Genomic DNA, 21,676 nt, shown 5'->3' with positions numbered 1-21,676 from the left:
CTCACAGATGAAGGGAAAATGTTAATGATCTAATAACAGTAGTGCATGATGGAGCTCATGTAAAGGTCTGGAGTGTATTAGGGGGTCAGCAAATATCTGCTTCTTGTAGTCAGTGTTTCAAATGCAACATATGTAGAAGACTTGAGCAATTCAAGTTGAGCAAAGGAAGGAGGAAGTGATTTCATCAGGATGTTCTGTACTGTGGGATGAAGAAAAGACATTGGAGGGAGTGTGATGCTGTAGGCGATATCTGATTCGGGGAACCTCTAGCTTAACCGATTACAAAATCTACATGGACTTTGACAGTTAAATATAATTCCAAAATGTAAAAAGAAATGTATACACACAATTATTTTAGTTAACATATTTATTTATTTATCATTTTAGTAAAAGATCAGCAGTTAACAAACCAACAGTGCTGATGAGCTTTACAATCTATTTGTGGCAGGTTGTCTGTAACTAAGCCACTGACTAACTAATGTTTTAATGAAGTTGTAAGGGTTAACCCCTAGAGGGCGCCAAAACGCCCAAAGACTGGTTTTGGTTATGTTATGTTTGTAGTTTTGTTTGTTTGAGTGGGTACTGCATGTCCCAGGTTGCACCTCGGTCAGGTGACGTAGGCATTCACCTGAACCGAGGGAAGTAATTAAGTTCATTATAAATAGCCCGACTGAAACACAGTCAGGACTCTAGCTTTTGTTATAGTATTATAGTTTATGTCGGTTGTGTTTTGTTAAGTGTTTTCAGTAAGGCGCCGAAATAGCTCTAAGGAAAGAGCTATACTTTTGTTTTGGTGTGGAAAGCTTAATAAAAACCCTTTATTTGAACCGTCAGCTCGCCTCCTGCAATTATGCCACTAAAACACACACGCCGGCATCATGACAGAAGTAGTCAAATAAAAAATAAAAAAACTGCTGTAACATTAAAACATTTCTTGTGTAAAATAATTCTTTATTAAGCTGCCAGTGCTGCTACAAAACTGTATCAAATTATAAGAGATATGGAGAAGGCTCACACTACTACTATTGGTTAATATTTAGAAATAGTTATTTACTGTAGATAGATTTGTCACGCTACACACTATTACAATGTCACTATTACTATGACAGGTCCATTATATTATACAGAAAAATATATATATTCTTACTAGAAAAAAATACATTGTTTGGAAATTACTGTATAATCTGCCAGGCTGTATTAGTGTAGGTGAGACAGTTGCCTTGTACCATTGCTACATGTAACGAATTAATTCCCAACTAAGCAAATAAAAAAATATTAATAAAACACGAAACAGCTAACCAATGCATTACTGCTAATACAATATAGCCCATGAGATCAAAAGGAAAGACTCAATTTATTCTAGTAATAATTAGTCGCTAAGAGTAAAGACAATATTATTGTCTTTTCTTTAATCATTTCTTTAATCATTTTATTGCATGTCAATAAAGTGGAGTAGAATCATGTTAAAAAAGAAATGTCTGGTCCTGAACTGTGAGGATCCAGCTGAACTTCATGTGTTCACTTCTAGTAGTCTGTAAACAGAACATAGACTAGTTTTAATTTCCACATATAATTTAAATAATAGACAATTGTACAGATCTCTGACCTCCACTAGAAGGTGACACAGATGAAGGGGAGTTTTTGAGTCTCTGGCAGGCTGATCCACTTCTTACTGTCAGACAGAATCGCTCCGGTTCTCTCCCCATCACCACAGTCTTCCACTCCGGTTCCATTACCTGGAGCCCAGTTTTGGTAGCAGATGGGTTCTCCTGCCACCCAGTACCACAAGCCCTGAGCACAGGTGTGACGCAGACCAATCCACACACGTGATGGAACATTGGTGGAGACATTTTGAGTGACTACTTCCACCCTGTTCTGCATTTCCTGTGACTGAACAGACACCAGATCCACATGATTCTGTCTGCAGAACCTCAGGGCTTCTTTCCATGTCTTCTCCTCTTTAATCACGATCAGTGGAGTTCGCTCTGCAAAATTAACAATGACAATAAATGACTAAATAAATGATAAAAATTAGTTTGTAAATGAATAAAAAGTATGAAAAAAGGAATAAATGACTAAAAAAATTAGTCATAAATAACAGAGTATAAAAATTTATTTTAAAAAGATGTATAAAAACCGATGGCTAATTTATATCTCTGTTCCACCAGCTCCAACAACAAGCTGTTTAAGAGAAATAATTAATCCTATAAAGAAAATCTATTACTTATGTTCTGTTACATTACTCACTTTTATAGCAGACAAATTTGTAAGTCCAGAAGCAGCCTGCATCATTCCATTTATTATTGTCTCTTATTGTTACACAGTTATTAGTCCCAGCGTTGTTTGGCTCTCCATCTTTCCAGTTAAAGTATGAGACACAAGACTGATCTGACCAGACCCAGGACCTATTGTTATAACTGGCTGAGCAGTAGCACTAAAAAATTAATGAACGAATGATTACTACCAGTGTGTGTGTGTGTGTGTGTGTGTGTGTGTGTGTGTGTGTGTGTGTGTCATAGCTGTAAAGAATTGTTGTTTACAGAATGAATGAATGAATGAATGAATGATTAATACACAACCAAAACAGAAACAGCTATTTGTAGACCACAAACATGTTTAATAAGCTGATCAGCTAAGTGTATTGTTTTACAGATATGCACCTGCTATTGCTTTTATGTAATTCAGTGTATTTAAATTATTAATCAATGTGAAGTTATTTAAAAGGGCACAGAAGAGAAATATCCTCAGTGCTACAATAATTGCAGTCAAATACTGTAATTAAAATGCTTACATTGCTATCAATCTGCCTCATTCCTATCCAGAAATCACCACCACTCCCATTAATCATGGCTTTTACAGTATTCATCTCTTCATCACTCTCGATGGTTGCCAGGTCAGTGAAAATCGCTCTGCAGTACGCCTGAGCATCGGTCCAGTTCAGCTCTGTGTTCACCACATAAAACTGATGATATTCCCCCATGGTGAAAGTCCACAGTCCTACTGGGATAGACATTGGTCTTGAGCTGAATAGTGTGATAATGAAATAGAAGATCTTTATGAATTTTAAGAAACTGACCTGAGAGAAGCAGGATGAAGTGCAATGCTGAACCCATAACTGTGGAGAACAACAGAGAAAGAGAAAAAAAAAATCGTAAAAAATTGTGTTCAAAATGTGTTTAAATCACATAAATGAATTGGACACCCAGCATATTCTATTCTGAATCACAACATGAAGAAAAATGTGCTAAATGTATTATTAGTTTAATGTAAGTGAAAAAATAAACAAATATTAGTCTGTTTAAAAAAATTGGAGTGTGGAGTTCAATTAAAGAGGTAAATTATTTTGTGAAAAACAGGTGTCAAACAAGTTCCCCTTATTTAAAAAATAAATACAGGACAGCAGTTTACGATAAAGGATAGCAATTTACAAAAATATTATTACACTGAATATTACAGTTATTTAGAAGCTTTGATGTACCTCATAGTAATGTTTCTGTAATAAAATGAAGCAATATAGTAACAACACTTGCTGAAAAAAAAACAGCTGGTTAAATGTAACAATTTTGCACTTAATCTTTGAAATAAAATAGACTTTTTTCTTCAAATCTTTTATTTTATATTGACATTTTTAAAAATGTATTTTTAAATTACCTACATTTCAAAAGTTCTTATTTTAAAATGTAAAAAAAAATTGACATTGTAATACATTTTGCAACATGTTTTCTTACATACATTTTGAATCATGACCCCCCCCCCATTTTTTGTATGCAAAATGTTTTCATTAATTTTTAATGAACACTTTTTTCTCAACAGATAGCTTTAAGGACCTACTGTAAATTCATCAAATTCACAATTTAAAACAAAGTATTTTTACTAAATACATAAAAAAATTACCATCAAAAGTAAAACTTAATTTCTATTTCTATTTCTATACACTTTCTGTGGCTTCAAGCACGCTGTACTTTGGCAGGCAGCTATTTGCATTCAAATTAATTAAACTTTCTCTACATGCCCAATGCTGAATTTACCCAATGCTGAAAATATATGTTTTTTGGTTTTTGATTCCTTCAACTGACATTGGTCAGGCATTAGCTATTAAATTGTATGATGTACCTGCGTTGTACTCTGCAACAACCTGTGGTAGACTCATTTCGAACCATTATAAACTGTCTACCGACCTTGATTATTTATCTATGAAATACCAACTACACCTCAAGCTTTGCTTGACGTGTCAAGATCTGGCATGATTTCTCACTCAATTTCTGGAAGCCCACGTTTTTGGACACTTGTGACTACAGGAGGTACTATCCATTATGAAGCAATAAGCAATGAACACTAACGAAGACTTCATAACTCCTCTAATCTGAGGTGCTGTTAATTAGTCATTTTTCAGGCTGATAACTCTAAATGAACTTCTCGTCTGCGGCAGAGGTAGGTTTTGGTCTCGCTCTTCTGGGATGGCCTTCATGAGAGCCAGTTTCAAAATGGTGCTTGATGGATTTTGCAAATGCACTTGACAATACTGTTCTTGCAAGAACTATTACAGAAAGGCTGACCTCTTAAAATAACAACTAACTGTTGTTTTTGTTGTTGTTACGTAATTACCTAATTCCATATGTGTTATTTTATAGTTTTGAAATCCTCAGTATTGTTGTAGAATGAAGAAAATAAATCACTAAACAAAAACAAAGAAATTTGCAAGTGACCCCAAACTTTTGAACGGAAGTGTGTGTGTGTGTATATATATATATATATATACACACACACACACACACACCATTGATCATTAGTTTTAGCTAAAACTAATTCTATACATTAAAATATGTACAGTAGATGCAGATTCCAAATTTATAAATATAAATATCATGCGTATTTATAAATTTGGAATCTGCATCTACATTTTTATGTATAGAATTAGTTTCAGCTGAAACTCATGATAAATGGTTTAGGTTAGTGTTAATTTAGTTCAGGCCGAATCATTAAAACTAACAATAGACTATGGCACTTTCTTGAGAGGGGATTGGAAGGTGTTATTCATTTATTTATTCTCTACAAGGGCACTAACTGCACAGGCCAAACTGTTATCTTCTTCTACTGTTATAAACATTCTAAATATAAACAAACAAAATACAGCTTTTTTTCTCAGCGGTAAATGGAAAAGTGAGGTTGTTCAGCTGCTTAGTGTCACTAAGCATATGTTACACCCAGTGTAGTTACCGAAATTTTGGGTTTAGTTCTAATTGAGTGGCCATGGTCCGTTGCCTAGCAACACCGAAAGGAATGAGGCATAATCGTGGTGTTTGCTTCGGTTATGACATAGCATAGTTTATTATCTGCTGTGATAGATCTGATTTATTCAAACACAATGATAAAGATTTATATCCTCAGGAGGGGTCATTACATTGTTTTAGTATAGATCTGCTCCATCTAAAGCACTGTCACACAAAAAAAACATCAGGCTTCAAATAGAATGAACGAACTAATGAATTAAAAAAAAACGTTAAAACGTTATAAAATTACTTATCTTATAAGTAGAGACTTCAGAGATTCTTCATAGAGACCCTGTAGTAGGTTTTCTCAGTTAAATATGAAAAAAATACCGCTGACTATCAACGCGGGAATGAATGGCACATTGCCCATGTGCAAGTTTATCTTGGAGCTAAACTATTTGCTTTGGGTGAAACCGCAATCTAGCGATTATTGTGTGTTAGCGACAGCTCCGCATTTAAAACAATAGGCGGTTAAATGACCGGTGAACCACGTTAAAAGTAGGTGACACTGGCGTGGGGCTTCTAGTGTTAAGCCGGTGTCCGGGGGCGTGGCCTTGTTATGTGCTAAGACTGTGTCAGACTCCTAAGGGTTAATGCTAAAGTTTGACAGCAGACACTAGATTTACCAAATGCTTTTGAATAAGCTTTTGTCATGATTTTACACAAACTGTTTAAAAACAGACATATGATGGCTTAATGATTCTGTTCTAAAAGTCTGACAGAACATATGATCAGTAAGAAGAATAATGTTGGATTCCTTCAGTTCCTATTAAATTCTTAAAGTTTGACTTTTTTAACTGCTAGATGAAACACAAATAGTGGTTATGGACAGACTGGTGGCTAGATGAAGCGATATCCAGGATCCCCAGCAGTAAAGGCCTTTACCTTCTTGGAGACTTCAATGCAAGAGTAGGAGCTGACCAAGATGCTTATAATAATACATTTCATACTAATAATACATTTCTCCACCTTGCTTTGGCAGGGGAAAGATCAACGAGAATGGCAAGAGACTGCTTGAGCTTTCCTGCCACCATGGCCTGTGCGTGACTAACACCTTCTTCAAGTGCAAAGATATCCAAAGATATCTTTGCACTTGAAGGCAAAGATATCCGTCACTACTAGAAGAGCGAACATTGGCAGCGTCCTTCTCACCCGCAGTTACCATAGTGCACACTGCGACACCTTACTTGCCCTCGTGGCAAGTAAGGTGCGCATAATGCCGAAGAGATTGCACCACTCAAAGAAGAAGTGTCCTCCACGCATCAACAGCAGCTGTGCCAGCAACCCCGAGAAAATCCAGCAATTCATCAGCAGGCTGGAAGATGTTCTTAGAGAGGAAGTGACAGCAGATGACACCATCGATGCCAAGTGGCCACGTCTCCGCGACGCTGTGTACAACTCCGCCATTAGTGCCTACAGAAAGAAAGAGAGGAAGAACGCTGACTGGTATGAGGCCCACTGGGAAGAAATGGAACCCGTGACCGAGGCTAAGAGGAAAGCCCCCCTGGCTTACAAGGCCAAGCCCAGCCCTAGTACACTACAAGCCTTACGGACTGCCAGGAGCAAAGCCCAACAGATCGCCGTCACTGTGCCAACACCTACTGGCTGAACCTCTGTATCCACTGTGGCAGTGTCCAGGCAGCTGCCGATACAGGCAACGCAAGAGGGATGTATGATGGCATCAAGAAGGCAATAGGCCCAACCTCCTCCAAGACTGTTCCCCTCACGTCCAAGACAGGTAAGGTCATCACTGACCAGGAAAAGCAGATGCAGCAATAGACTGAGCACTACCTCGAGCTGTACGGAACGCTGAACATCGTAACAGACACCGCTCTTAATACCATACCAAAACTGCCAGTTATGGAGGAGCTAGACACCCCACCCACTGTGGAAGAGCTTAGCAAAGCCATCGACTGCCTTGCCGGTGGAAAAGTACCTGGGAGCGACGGAATCCCTCCAGTGGTCTTGAAGAGCGGGAAATCAGCCTTTTTACAGCCACTCCACGACCTCCTCTGTCTCTGCTGGGATCAGGGTTATATTCCCCAGGACATGAGAGACGCCACCATCACTTTGTACAAGAACAAAGGTGACCGGAGTGACTGCAACAACTACCGGGGCATCTCCCTCCTCAGCATCATTGGCAAAGTGTTTGCACGTGTTACTCTAACCCGCCTGCAGGCCCTCGCTTCCCGCGTCTATCCAGAGTCCCAGTGTGGCTTCAGGGCTGGTCGACCAACAGTGGACATGATCTTCTCACTACGCCAGCTGCAGGAGAAGTGCCAGGAGCAGCGGATGCCACTTTACATCGCCTTCATCGACCTCACAAAGGCGTTTGATTTGGTCAGTCAAAGCGGACTTTTCAGCTTGCTGCGGAAAATCGTCTGCCCCCCACAACTGCTTGCAATGGTCATGTCGTTCTATGATAACATGTACAGCACGGTTTGCTATGACGGCAAAACCTCCGATGCCTTCCCAGTGAGCAGCGGAGTAAAGCAGGGATGCCACTTTACATCGCCTTCATCGACCTCACAAAGGCGTTTGATTTGGTCAGTCAAAGCGGACTTTTCAGCTTGCTGCGGAAAATCGTCTGCCCCCCACAACTGCTTGCAATGGTCATGTCGTTCTATGATAACATGTACAGCACGGTTTGCTATGACGGCAAAACCTCCGATGCCTTCCCAGTGAGCAGCGGAGTAAAGCAGGGCTGCGTCCTCGCACCTAAACTCTCACCATCTTCTTCTCCATGCTCCTCCAGTACGCCTTCAAGGACTGTAGCAAGGGTGTCTACATCCACACCAGGTCTGATGGCAAGCTCTACAACATATCCCTTCCCCGTACCAAGACTAAAGTCACAGAGGTACTTATCTGTGAGCTGCTCTTCGCTGATGACGCAGCCTTGACATCACACACCGAAGACGGACTTCAGCAGCTTGTCACATGTCTTTCCCACGCATCAAAGGAGTTTGGACTAACCATCAGCCTGAAGAAGACCAACGTCATGGCTCAGGGCACAGTGACTCCCCCAAACATTCTCATTGACGGACACACCCTAGAGGTTGTCGAGAACTTTACCTACATTGGGTCCAATATCTCCAGCTCGCTGTCCATCGACCCGGAGATCAACAGCAGAATCGTCAAGGAAGCCACATACAGATGGAGCCACGCCAAATAGCCGCGGCCGTGTGAATGGCGTACGGCTGCCCTATGCACGCCGTAATCCCCCCAAATTTTTCTTTGAGAAAGGCGTGTCGAGATTTCACAGTAAACACGCCTGGTTCCACCACTAGATGGCGCTTCGTTCTCAAGGACCCGTTAACACGAGCCAGCAATTTAGCTGCGCTGAGTTGCAATCACGTGATTTTAACAACCCACCCCCACCACCGCCGAACTGACGCTACCAAACTGCACTAGAGATGAAGATGGCGGCTTAATGGACTATTCGCGGTAAGTGGTGTTTTAATTTATAAAATTTGTTTGGGATTAGTTTACAGTTTATTTCCCTGTTTGTTTTTTTTATTTGCCGTTTTGAAAATCACTGGCAGCACCAGAAGCGGTCAGATGTAACTTTAGATAACTTAATGATCTGTTTACCAAGTCTGGAGTTAACATTACAGCTTACTGTCAGTGTCACAAACTCACATTGTCACTCCTCTTTAACTAAAAAAGACACTAAATCTTCGAAAATACTATTAATGTCCCTATTACAAAAGCTGCACTACCGGATGAAGAGTGTTTGAAGTGTGCTTTATAAAAATGCCTTTAGAGTCTGACCGCGTGTTTGGATAAATTCAGCATTTATTTATTCTTTGGGTAAGAGTTAATCTGCAGGTTATATCTGTGAATATAATGTGATGCAGTTCATGAAGGACACAAGCTGAGGATAGATGTACAGGAGCTCGCGAGCTAAACACTCATAAATTTACATTTTTCTCAATTTGGCCGTGACTTAGTTAACGAGCTGGATAAAAACTCGGAAGTGTTCTGAAGTGTTTATCAGTTAAGGAGTGGGGGGAGGGGGAGGTGTGTGTGTGGGGAGGTGGGGGGGGCTTTCAGTACTCAGGAAGTTATAGTTTGGCTTCAGAGATGAACTAATATATACGAGTGTTATATTGCCTAACTTATTTGTATGAAAAGCGCATTAAGTAAATTCTCGGTTAATTTAATGCAGACGATAATACAGACAGACCGGGGTTAACACTAACAAAGGTCAATGGTTAAAGTTATCCCAGTTTATTTACATTCCAGAATTCCCCATAACAGTATTTTACACACTTTGTGGTGTAGGTTTACTAATATCTTTTATATTTATTACAACTATATATTCTGTAAAGTTTATTTATCTTTGTCTTCACTAAATTCTCCTGTTGTCTTTATTCAGACCTCCGCCGTGGAGGATTGGGGGGTCAGACGGATGACGGTTGGCCTTTTGGAGCTACTGGAGGAGCCTGAACAAGCTGTTAAAGGGAGCTGTAGCAGGGATGACGTCACAGTGCAACAGCTTTAGAATGATGTTTGGTCAGGTCTACTGTATATTCTGAACATAGAATTGCAAAACGTCTGATACTTTAGGGGGGAAACAAAGAATTAAACAGTTCCATCTTTAATATTTTTTTAAAATGATATTTTAATATAAAAGAACCAGATAGAGACTGATAAGCAGCTGGTGTTATCCGGGTATTTTAATGACCTTTAAGCAAAAATTAAACATGTTTTCACCTGTTTTATACAAATTATTGTTTTACCTTTGACTAATTTTGGAAGAATAAATTATATTTTTAAAGTCATGTGTGCGTGTTTTAATTATTGGGGGATTGTTTGTGTATTTAAAAATACATTTACTTAAACTACCAACTTCAATGTGCAAAAAATGGGACCCGACGTTGTTTTAAATAGTCAAAGAGTTGAGCTAATAATAATAATAATAATAATAATAATAATAATTAAAATAAATATGTAAAAAAATAATAAAAAATGTTCCCCAACAGGCTGTTCTGAACTATGACTGTAATAGGTTTAAAAATACACATAAAGCATCGAGTTATCCAAACCAAGGTACGGTTGAAACCAGATATTCATGTACACTTCAGAAAATAACCACAAAAACTTTTTTTTCCTTTACTGTCAAACATTAAATTAGAGTAAACATTTTCTGTTTTAGATCAATAAATCATTAACATATTTGTTGCATTTGTTAAATGTCAGTATCGAGCAAAGGAGAATTTTTATGTATTTTTTATCACTTTCATCAAAGTCATACTGTAAGTATATATACACTAAGTTTATTGTGTCTAATTTTAAAAAAAAAAAACTTTTAACAGATGATTTTATTTTGAGCCTAAGAAGCTTCTGATAGGTTAACCGATTCCATCTGAGTTGATTGGTGGCACACCTGTAGGTGCAATTTACAGATGCCTGAGTGTCTCACGCATAAAAAAAAATATAAGAAACATGGGAATGTACAACCATTATGACGAAGACAGATTCTAAGTGCCAGAGAGGAACGTTTTTTTTGGTGCAAAATGTGCGACTCAACCCCAGAGCAACAGCAAAAGACCATGTGAAGATTCTGGCTGAAACTGGTAAAACAGCTTCATTATCCACAGTAAACGATTCCTGTACCACCATGAGCTAAAAGTTACTCTGGAAGGAGGAAGCCATTACTTTAAAGCCACCATAAAAATAAAAAAAGCCAGACTACAGTTTGCAACTGCACATGGGAACAAAAATCTTAATTTCTGGAGACATGGCCTGTGGTCTGACAAAACAAAAATTACAAAGATTTGAAGCCTCAGAATACCATCTCAACCGTGAAGTATGAAGGGGGTCGTAGTACTGTATAATGTTGTGGGGCTGCTTTGCTGAAGAAGGAACTGGTGCACTTCACAAAATAGATGGCATCATTAGAAAATAAAATGATGAGGATATTTTTTAAGCAACATCTGAAGACATCAGCCTGTAAGTTAAAGCTTGGGTGCAAATGGGTCTTCTAAATGGACAATAACCCCAAGCATACCTCCAAATTAGTTACTAAGCGGCTTAAGGACAACAAAGTTAAGGTATTTGAGTGGCCATCACAAAGCCTTGATCTTAATCCGATAGAAAATTTGTGGGCGGCACTGAAAAGACGAATGGGAGCAAGAAGGCCTACAAACCTGACCCAGTTACATCAGTTCTGTCAAGAGGAATGGGTCAGAACTCCAGCAAACTATTGTAGAAAGCTTGTGGAAGGATAGCCGAAATGTTTGGCCCAAGTGAAACAGCTTCGAGGTGATTCCACCAAATACTAAGGAAGTGTATATATACAGATCTGGCCTTTAAACGTTTTCGGAAAAGGGATCCCACGACTTGCCACGGCTGCGTGCGGCAAGCTGTGAAAATGCCCTTCAATACCTGTAGGGGGCAGTCGTGTTTCTGTCTAAAGTATTGTGTGTCTACTGAAGCCGAAAAATTTTATGTCTCTTAGGCGCCCATTGACAGCAAGCGACAGAGCTCATAAACGTGTCAAGCTCTAACTGATATGTATTTATTCATCATTTTCATTCAGTATTATTATTATTATTAGTAGTAGTTCTCCGAATTATTATTATTATGGCTCATTGGTAGGTGATTCGCCTGCCATGCGGAAGACCCGGGTTCGATTCCCAGCCGGTACTCAAAATGCCAGTGTTATGCGCTAAAATGCCACGATATAGCCATTACATTATCAAGTTATGCTTCAGTACTATATGCATGTTTGCAATTGAGAATTTTTTTTTGCTTAAGCTATGAAACACATTAGCACTCACCTCACAGTTGCTATAATTTAATGATAATCATAAGCAAAAAGTGTAAAACAAAGGATTCACATTTATTACATTTTCGCCCAGAGCGAGATTCAAACCAGGGTCTGGATGATTTTATAGGATATACGGATATTATACGGATATTATTTAAGCAACGCCACACCACATGGAAAGCGGCAAAAATGCTTAATTTCATTGGCTGTCACTGAGTGTCATCTATTTACGACTGGCCCCCGCGGAACGCAGAATCCCCGGGCTTAAGACTGCGCTTTCTCCATTCCTTATAACCAGGGGCGGACTGGGACCAAAAAGTGTCCCTGGACTTCCTGGCCCACAGCAGCCCACACCATAATACATTGGCTCATTAATGTAGAGATACATTTTTAACACCAATTACTAGTATAAAAATATAACACAATACAGAAATCAATGCTATTTAAACATATATTTGAAGTATCACTGAACATATATTGGGTCATATTAGTAAAACAAAGAAACGAAAAAAAAAAAGAACATCAAGACAAACAACATATAAATCTATAAAGACAATATTTTAAAAGGAATGGCAATAAAACTGAACAGGTAAGCTGAAATAAAATCAGTAGCAGCAGTAGCTCACGCTAGTAAACTAGTTACTTATTTTAATTATTATGGTAGTCAATATTAACACGAAATAATGCTGAGAAACGTTTTTTTTTAAATTAATATTGACCACCATCATAATAACTAGCACAAGTTAATGCTGCTACTAATTTTATTCTGTTTGATTGTCATTCTTTTTACTTGGCTCTGGTAGATCAGAGGAGACGTGTTGGTCATCATCAGCATGTATTATGATGTGGGATGTGGTGCGCTGCTGGATCCAGCCTCACTGTCCCTGACCTGTTATAGGCAGAATCTGTTCATTTGAAGCATTTCACAGCATTTACCTCTAAAGCTTATCTTCTTCCTCCTTTTCATTCATGTAAATTATTATTAATTTGCTCAGAAAATTCGCTGCATCGAGAAAGGATCAATATCTAAAAATTTAAAGATGCCCACGTGTGTGGACAGAGAATACAAAAGTGTATAATCTTTAATAAAGTTAGCCTAATACAATATTGTTTCCAATGCTGAAGCAAACATGATTTTGTTTTAGTCTATTCATTGAATACAACGCGACAGCGTGCTCCGAGGTAAAGCGCACCCACAGTTACTGTAATCCCCCATCTCACCTTTACAACAGGTGTGAAGTCATTAAACCGGTTTCGCTGCTGGGGAATTCGCAGAATTGTTTTTTTTAAACAAAGTAACAAGACCGAGCAGACTTCAGATAGTGGGTTTGCTTGGTTAGAAGTGGGGCTGGCAGGGGGGGGTTGTTTGGGGGGAGTCTCGCCTGGGGAGCAATTCAGTGTAGAACCGCCACTGCCTATTTTCCACCACATTACATACTTCCCTGATCTCCATCTCCGGGCTTTGCTTTTATAATGTTGAGCAAGCCTGAGATCATATTTACGTAGCATTTATCATTCAAAGTTATTCATATCAGTGTATAGTTAGTGTGATTTGAAAAGTGCTATAACTCCACCTGCCACAGTTTCAGCCCAGTGGAACAATCTGACTACATTTACATTACATTTACATTTAGGCATTTGGCAGACGCTCTTATCCAGAGCGACTTACAAAAAGTGCTTTAATGTTTACAGCATTGGATACATACTAACACTGGGTTAACTAGGTTAATAACTAAGTACCATTAGTCCAACACATGTGAGTTTTTTTTTTTTTTTTTTTTTTGGGGTGGTTAGTCCAAGTACTGGAGAAACAGATGCGTCTTGAGTCGTCGTTTAAAGATTGTCAAAGTCTCTGATGTACGGACATCTAGAGGAAGTTCATTCCACCACCTAGGTGCCAGAACAGAAAAGAGCCTGGATATATGTTATATAATGGATAAAATTTATATTCAGGTGTTCAGTTACATTTACATTTAGGCATTTGGCAGATGTTCTTATCCAGAGCGACTTACAAGAAGTGCTTTAAAGTTTACATCATTGAATACATACTTACACTGGGTTAACTAGGTTAATAACTAAGTGCCATTAGTCAAACTAATGGGGGGCGGAGGGGGGGGGCGGGGTTATGAAGCGGTGATTAGTCCAAGTACTGGAGAAACAGATACGTCTTGAGTCGTCATTTAAAGATCGTCAAAATCTCTGCTGTACGGTAGAGGAAGTTCGAGCCTGGATGAATGCCGCCCCCGATCCCCCCGATCCCGAGAGATGGTGGGATGAGGCGAGCAGTGCTGGAGAATCGGAGGGAACGTGGTGCAGTGCGTGGTGTGATTAGAGCAGAGAGGTAAGTGGATGCTGGGCTATTTTTAGCTTTGTAGGCAAGCATCAGTGTTTTGAATTTGATGCGGGCAGCTAAAGGAAGCCAGTGCAGGGAGCGGAGGAGTGGGGTGGTGTGGGAGAACTTGGGAAGGTTAAAAACGAGTCGTGCTGCTGCATTCTGGATCAGTTGCAGAGGACGAATCGTGGACAAAGGCAGGCCTGCCAGGAGTGAGTTGCAGTAGTCCAGTCTTGAAATAACAAGGGACTGAACAAGCACCTGAGTAGCCTGTGAAGAAAGAAATGGGCGAATTCTTCTGATATTGTAAAGAAGAAATCGACAAGAGCGAGTAAGGTTAGCGATGTGTGGGGAAAATGACAGATGATTGTCCACGGTTACCCCAAGATTGTGGGCAGTGGTTGAGGGAGTGATTTGGTTGTTGTCCATGGATATCACAAGGTCTTGACCTGAAGATGAGTCACAAGGGATAAACAACAGTTCGGTTTAACTGAGATTGAGGTTTCACTGACTACATGTGAAGTGCCATGAAAAAGTATTTGCTCCTTCCCATTTGTTTTCTTTGCATATTTGTCACACTTGTATAGGTGGAATTTTACCTAAACACTTTAGGTGAGAACGTATAGGTTGATATGTATAAGTGAGAACAGCTGATTCACACTTGGGGAGAGTGAATAATTTGCATTTGAATGTTGTCTGGCATTGTAAGCACACGCAGTGACACTAAAAGAAGAATAGGATTAATAGGAATAGGAGGCACTAAAGAGGAGGATTTTAATTTAGACTATAAAAAAATTAACCTGCGTCTATTTTTAGGCATGCCAGCTGCCACTTTTTAGTCTTATAATGCCCACATGACATGCTGGTGAGCTATCCATGCCAATGATCCCGGGTTTGCACCCTGCGCTATAAAATACGAGTACGACGGCCATCCGCGGACAGCAGCTCCTGCCTCCGTCCGCTTGCGCTGGCTTTTCTTTAAAGTCCCTGGGCCGCGTTCCATTTGCCCCGTTTGCATGCTGCACTTCCGCGTTGTGTGCGTGCGTTTTACTCACACCGCGTAGTAAAATCCACTTGTAGCGGTAAAATTTTGCTACAGTGTAGGGGTAAGACTATGCCCTGTGATATATCTTGGACGACTAGGTGAATGACAAGATCTAGGTCTTTAACCCCTAGTACGTTTAATTCCTGTACTTATGTTACTTAAGCATGTTTTTATCTGCCTTGCTGCGTGTGCTTTACCTTTTGTAAACACGCCTGATGAGGATTGAACCTCTGGACCCAACCTACACGGTAGCCCACAGAGTAAGAAGTCAAACCTTCCTACCTCTATCAGCCCACAAGACAGGAGGAATGCCCCTACTCCAAGATAACAGACTTTACAATTTATTATATGAAATGGAACAGTAATTTTAAAGGTGTAAAAGAAAATTCAAGAATGTCACCGAGCAATAAAATGGAATTGTTCAGCTCAAACATTAAACTGTAATTAAATAAATAAAATAAATGTCACTTGAATACACAGTTCCAGTCTCTATGTAATTCCCACAACAGTTCAAAACAAGGAACCAATACTCACAAAAACTCAAATGATATAAGGTTAACCCAATAGTTAACAGTTTCACTTTGCAGATTTTTATATAATAATCAACGTACCTGGGCAAGAGTCATGACTCAAGATAGCATTTTACCTGACCGCGGAACTGGGCTGGTACTGAAATGTCCATATATGGCAGGGTAACTAATAGGAAACGTCCCTCAAAAATAAGAAAGAACAGTCCCAACAGAAAAAATCCAGCTAAAAGAGAAATCGCTGTCCAAGTAAATAATTCCACACACGGACAAGGACAGTTGCAGTCCAAAGCAAGCTTAAGTCCTAGTTCAGAAAGTCTGTCCCAGGGTCCCCCCTTTGGAGACAACAAAAATAAGAAAAATATTTAGTCCTGCAACAAGAAACTCTGTTACATGTCCAAAAGGTCCAAAAATAGTAGGAGCAAAAGGAGAAAAATAAGTCCCTCAGCAAGAGCATAAGACCCAAAAAAAACAGAACCGTCGGCAAAGAATCCACAATGCCGTTTGTATCCACACGGCGGCAGCAACGCGCCAGAACAGCACTCGAAGCAACAGCCGCAAAAAAAAAACAATCAGCCGCTCTGGAGTCCACTTCTCCCTTTTTTAGTAGCGCGGAGATACTGACTGAGTAGTTTCACAAGTGTCACTGTAATAGAGCGCAAACTCACTCTTCAGAAAAAGACAAACACTCACGTAGCACACTTTCAGCAAACGCGGTGAGCGGCGCCCCTTTCGTATCACGTTGGTGTTCAGCTCGGTCACACAGCAATTCTCACTCCTTCCATCGAGCCGCAGCAGCTCAAGCTCGGTCCAGCTCCTCGGCAGCTCACCTCGATACTCTCTAACTGCAATTCCCGTACAAAAATGAGTCATAAAAATCACAGTCTTACTTCTCTCGCCACTATGGTGCTCTTTGTTGCTCCCGTTTTTCGCGCCGCTCAAAAAACACAAAAACTGTCGCTCCGCCTCGGCTCTTTTCCGCCCTGCCTCACGTTGCTTCCGGACTCAGCTTCTTTTTTTCTTTTTTTTTTACCCTTCAACATAAAAGTACTTGAATACCTCCACACAAACCAACAAACCCAGAGTATTTTATAGCGCGGATTGGAAGCCCGGGATCTTAAGCAAGGAGAGCTGTTCTTCACCATTCGTGCCTAATTCTGCAGCCCTGCTTCTTCGCATATCTGAAGGAGAGGCCGCCTAACTAGTGAGCGAGGAGCGATATTGATTTGGGCGCTCGCCGTGACAGGCATAAAAAAAACTATTGTCCTCAAAAATGTAACAGATGAGGACTCTGATTAATGTGCAAAAACTATATAATAAAACTATATAAGACTACATGCCTTTATAAGACTCAACTTTTATTTAAGCGCACTCACAATAACTAAAAAACGTTGTGATTTTGTAAATGTTTGAAAGCAAATAAAGTGCGCTGTTCTGTATTGTTTTTGGTAAACTTGAGCGCGTCAGAAAATGAACGCAAACGTTTTTTTAAATGGTCAGAGTCAGTCTGCTTGCTGTTTTCCCAACGCGTTCATAATCATTAGTCTACTTCTGCCGGTGCGCTCTGGAAAACTTCATGCATGCGGCTGAGCGCTGATTAAAACTATGGAGTAAATTAAAGAGGAGAATCACGATGCCAAATCGAAGTCCTGAGCCCAAACCTCATTTAAATTAAAATAACAAATATCCTAAGTAAAAAACAATAGCCCACGTTTATAAAACGTTTATAAATTCTTTCCGACATGAGTTGGCCCGGTGTTATGCGCAGAGCGCCGGGAGATTTCCTGAAGCTCCGAAATCACTGGGGCATTTTTTCTAAATAGATGCTATCGTTAATAACTGATGGAGGTTTTGAGTTGTATACAGACACAGTTTTGAGGGGTTTAAAACGAATAAGTCCGAGCAGACCTACATGAAAGGTGAGAAGTAAGTAACTGAGCGCACTGTCGCGGTGTATAAACTGTACAACACACGTTTATCAAGCTTTTGATAAAAACGCTGCCTTGTGTAAAGTGAAAGTACTTTACAAAAGACAAACAGCTTTATTTCAGTCATAAATTCACAATCACATCACATTACAGCTATTATTTCCAGCCGTGGTTAAATAATGGATGAAATAATTATTAAATGCTGAACACAAACAGCAAATATGATGATTATTATAAAAAGCCCGAAGAAGTTCGTGGTCATAAAATAATATTTACTTAATAATATAATATATATATATATATATATATATATATAGTTCATTCATGTTTTCTGATGACGTCGACACATTTTTTACGTTTTAAATAAGATATGTTGGCATATTCACGAATCAGGACATTCGCATAGTTAAGACTATCAGATAGCCTACTATCAGGAAATTAAATTAATTTCAACACCATTTAAACCGAGACATTGCCATGTATTTCATTGTTTTGTCCCTGTTAAAACATTACAAAAAATATATAAGAAAATTATTAAGAATTTTAGAGCACGATTTGGGCATCTCATTTTATCATTATGAAAATAATATGAAGCACATATACACACATTTATCATGACAGATCTGTTGTAAAGCAAAATAAAATTCATGTTTGCTTCAGCATTGGAAACAATATTGTCTTAGGCTAAGTAATTATACACAGTTATTCGTTGTACAGTACTTGGTCCGGCTTTTGGATAAAGTCCTTCCATGCGCCATCTGGCGGATATTCAGTGAAGCACAACACATTTATTTAAATTCCCGAATGTTGCTTACGGCAAGTCGCGGCACGCCGTGCGCCAAATTGCGGCATCCCGCGGGAAAACACGCGCAGTCTTAATGGCCACATCTGTACTTTTGACTTCAATAAAAATCATAAAAAATACATAAAAATTTGACATTTAACAAATGCAAAAAAATACGTTAATATTTATTTATCTAAAACAGAAAAAGTTTACTCTGATTTAATAATTGACAGTAACGAATAAAAAACCTTTGTGTTTTTTCCTGAAGTGTATGTAAATAACTGCTTTCAACTGTATGAAAATAAAATAAAATGTTTTCAAATATCGAACTGAATTTTCCCGAGTGCTAGTAATAATTGGTTCACTTTGATACTTAAGTATTTCACTGCATATCGTACTGTGTATGTGACAAAATTCTAGCAATACTCTAGATTAACATTTTCTATTAAAATAATTTAAAATAATTAATTTAATTAAAAATACACATTAATTTTGTTTATTGATTGTGCACTTAGGATGAAGTGGCAACTAATAACATTTCAATCAACCAATCAATTAATCTACAAACAAACATGACCAATGATCACAGTTTTGTTCAAGATTTTTTTTAAAGAATTGAACTAATAAACATGAATTTAAAAAGACATAACCAGAAATTCTTACTCAGAATAAAATTTCCTTTTTACCTGTTAGTGAGGGTGAGGATTCTCTGTTGTTTCTGTCTGTCTGACCTGTCTGTCCTGTTTTCTCTCTCGAGCTCTACATTTTTTTTTATACATTACTTCCTTGTTTCCTGTGCTGCCTTCAATAAAGTTCCAAATAAAAAATGCAAATTAACTAAAACACATTATACCTACTATGTAAGTGGACAACTTGCTCATGGTTGTTACTTGGCCCCTGGACCAGAGTGCTCCAACCACTAGGTCACCATGAGGAATATTATAGGATAATCTTGCCCTTCCTGATCTTTTACATTTTCATTGCAAATTTCTCAAACTTAAATGTACACATAGATAACCCAAGTAAATGCAAAATGCAGTTTTCAAATGATTATTTAATTTATTCAGTGAAAAGAGCAGTCCAAACCTACCTGGCCCTATTTGAAAAAGTATTGTTAAACTTAAATTTAAATTACTAAAAGTTAAATTTTACTTGCCAATTTGTCCAAACCTACCTGTCTCTCTGTGAAAAGAAAAATAATTTCCCCATTACTAAATCATAAATAAACATGATTTTTGTAAAGCTGAGTAAAAGTTCACTTGCCACACCCAGGCCTGATTACTGCCAGACCTGTTGAATTAAGAAATCACTTCACACTTTGGCCATGTCCATACGTAGCTGGATATTTTATTTTTTTTAAATGGAGATGTTTCTACTTTGTTTTTTCAAATAATTCTGTCCACACTTTCCAACATTTTAAAAATATCTTTGTCCATATGAAAACACAGAACACTGTATTAAGTGCTTTTAGGATCCTCCCTAATCAATTGGGGGCCAATCAGAGCCTGGGCAAAACGTCAGTGCCTGTTGCGCTTTGTAAAAGTCCGACCGGGTCTCATCCGAAACTGCAGTGAGCTTAATAGTACATTGATGTAATGTGTGAGTCACTGTGTGTGTACTTTATGTACATGTACGTAGAAAGTCCAGTAAGCAACATTAACACAGTCACCATTTTACCGTACGTGAGTCCACCATTACACAAAATATCCTCATAAACAAAGCTGACGTCAAATCAAGTAGACTAGCACACAGACAATGATCTCCATTTCCCCGTGTCCACACAACACCTCTGAAAATGGAGTTTTGAAAAATCTTCACTTTGGAAGGAGTTTTCTAAAAGCTCAATTTTCAACAACCAAAATTGCATTTGCGTGTGATAAAAACCGAAGATAAAAATCACTATTTTTTATTAATTTTTATATTGGACATGGCCAAGTAAATCTACAGATGTTTTGAGGCCCTAAAGAAGTTCTGACATTTCCTGACATTTGTGTATTTTTTAGTTTCTTATAAACATATAAATAGCTAAAGTCTGATTATACTGTATTCAGCACAAACTGGACTACAATAGTATTGATAGACATATGTTACATACACTACCGTTTCAAAGTTTGGGGTCACTTGCAAATTTCTTTGTTTTTGTTTAGTGATTTATTTTCTTCATTCTACAACAATACTCAAGCACCATAATGAAACTGGCTCTAATGAAGGCCGACCCAGGAGGGCGAGACCAAAACCTCCCTCTGCCACAGACGAGAAGTTCATTCTGTAGAGCTTCAGGAACCTGTACAGCGAGACATCTTCCACACGTGCAGGAAACTTCCTAAATCTGAGTGCGTGTGTGTATGTTGTGATGTCTGCCAGGAAGAGTCTTACCCGGTCACAGGGAATTTTTTTTTTTTTTAAAAAAAAGAAGAAACAACTCTGGACAGTTTTCAGATGCTGGAGTTTTTATATTTCGTCAGTATCCCATACAGCCAGAGAAGGCACATGCCATGGAACACACATCTCTCTGGCAACGCCACAACAACAAAACAAAATGGAGAGACAAAACTAGAACTCAGAAGCAGAGCGACCATCTCTCTCTCCACACGTACTCTCTCTGACACACGTTTCCTCCACCCACACACCTGCCAGGTCGTCTGAAAGGGGCAACACATTATGTGGCCGTTACAACCTGTGAATAGCATGTGGGCGTGTCCTGTCTCAGGTCATTAATAGATAATGAAGCTCGATGGAAAGACTTGAAATTAGTCTCTCCTTGATTTTATACGGATTGCATGAAATGAGAATATACATTTTTATTTAACTTTATTTAAAAGTAGACCCTTTAAGCTTTCTATAGATATATTTTGGTGTGGAGTATTCACAGAGGTTAGGTTAATATTAGCGACGTGGTTTTGAAAGATCTTGGCAGAGACTGAGACGGCTGAAAATGTACCCTGCTTATTTTCTTTATTTTACAAGGACACAATACTTTGTTGATATTGTGTAAACCTTTACAGATTTAAATGA

General features: G+C 38.8%; 1 protein-coding gene across 1 annotated transcript; it reads right to left on the bottom strand.

Moving 5' to 3' along the window:
* Window positions 1-878: 878 nt before the first annotated feature.
* On the bottom strand, window positions 879-19,410 carry LOC128513930 (macrophage mannose receptor 1-like). The gene is made up of 6 exons (XM_053487539.1): window positions 19,348-19,410; window positions 3,077-3,115; window positions 2,792-2,997; window positions 2,248-2,434; window positions 1,607-1,985; window positions 879-1,532 (listed from the first exon to the last, which is right to left on the bottom strand). Exons 2-5 carry the CDS (start codon window positions 3,111-3,113, stop codon window positions 1,612-1,614), a joined length of 804 nt encoding a protein of 267 aa, XP_053343514.1. The 5' UTR covers window positions 3,114-3,115; window positions 19,348-19,410; the 3' UTR covers window positions 879-1,532; window positions 1,607-1,611.
* Window positions 19,411-21,676: the final 2,266 nt, after the last annotated feature.

Source organism: Clarias gariepinus, chromosome 1 (genome assembly GCF_024256425.1).
Source record: "Clarias gariepinus isolate MV-2021 ecotype Netherlands chromosome 1, CGAR_prim_01v2, whole genome shotgun sequence".
Taxonomy (NCBI): domain Eukaryota; kingdom Metazoa; phylum Chordata; class Actinopteri; order Siluriformes; family Clariidae; genus Clarias; species Clarias gariepinus.
Note: the sequence above shows the minus strand (reverse complement) of the source record. Positions and strands in the feature narration are given on the sequence as shown.

Coding starts and splice junctions, on each gene's coding strand:
- LOC128513930 (XM_053487539.1), bottom strand. CDS start 3,113: ATGGGTTCAGCATTGCACTTCATCCTGCTTCTCTCAG. Junction 2,435..2,791: donor TGAGGCAGATTGATAGCAAT/GTAAGCATTTTA, acceptor TTAATTTTTTAG/TGCTACTGCTCAGCCAGTTA. Junction 1,986..2,247: donor CAAATTTGTCTGCTATAAAA/GTGAGTAATGTA, acceptor TTAATTTTGCAG/AGCGAACTCCACTGATCGTG.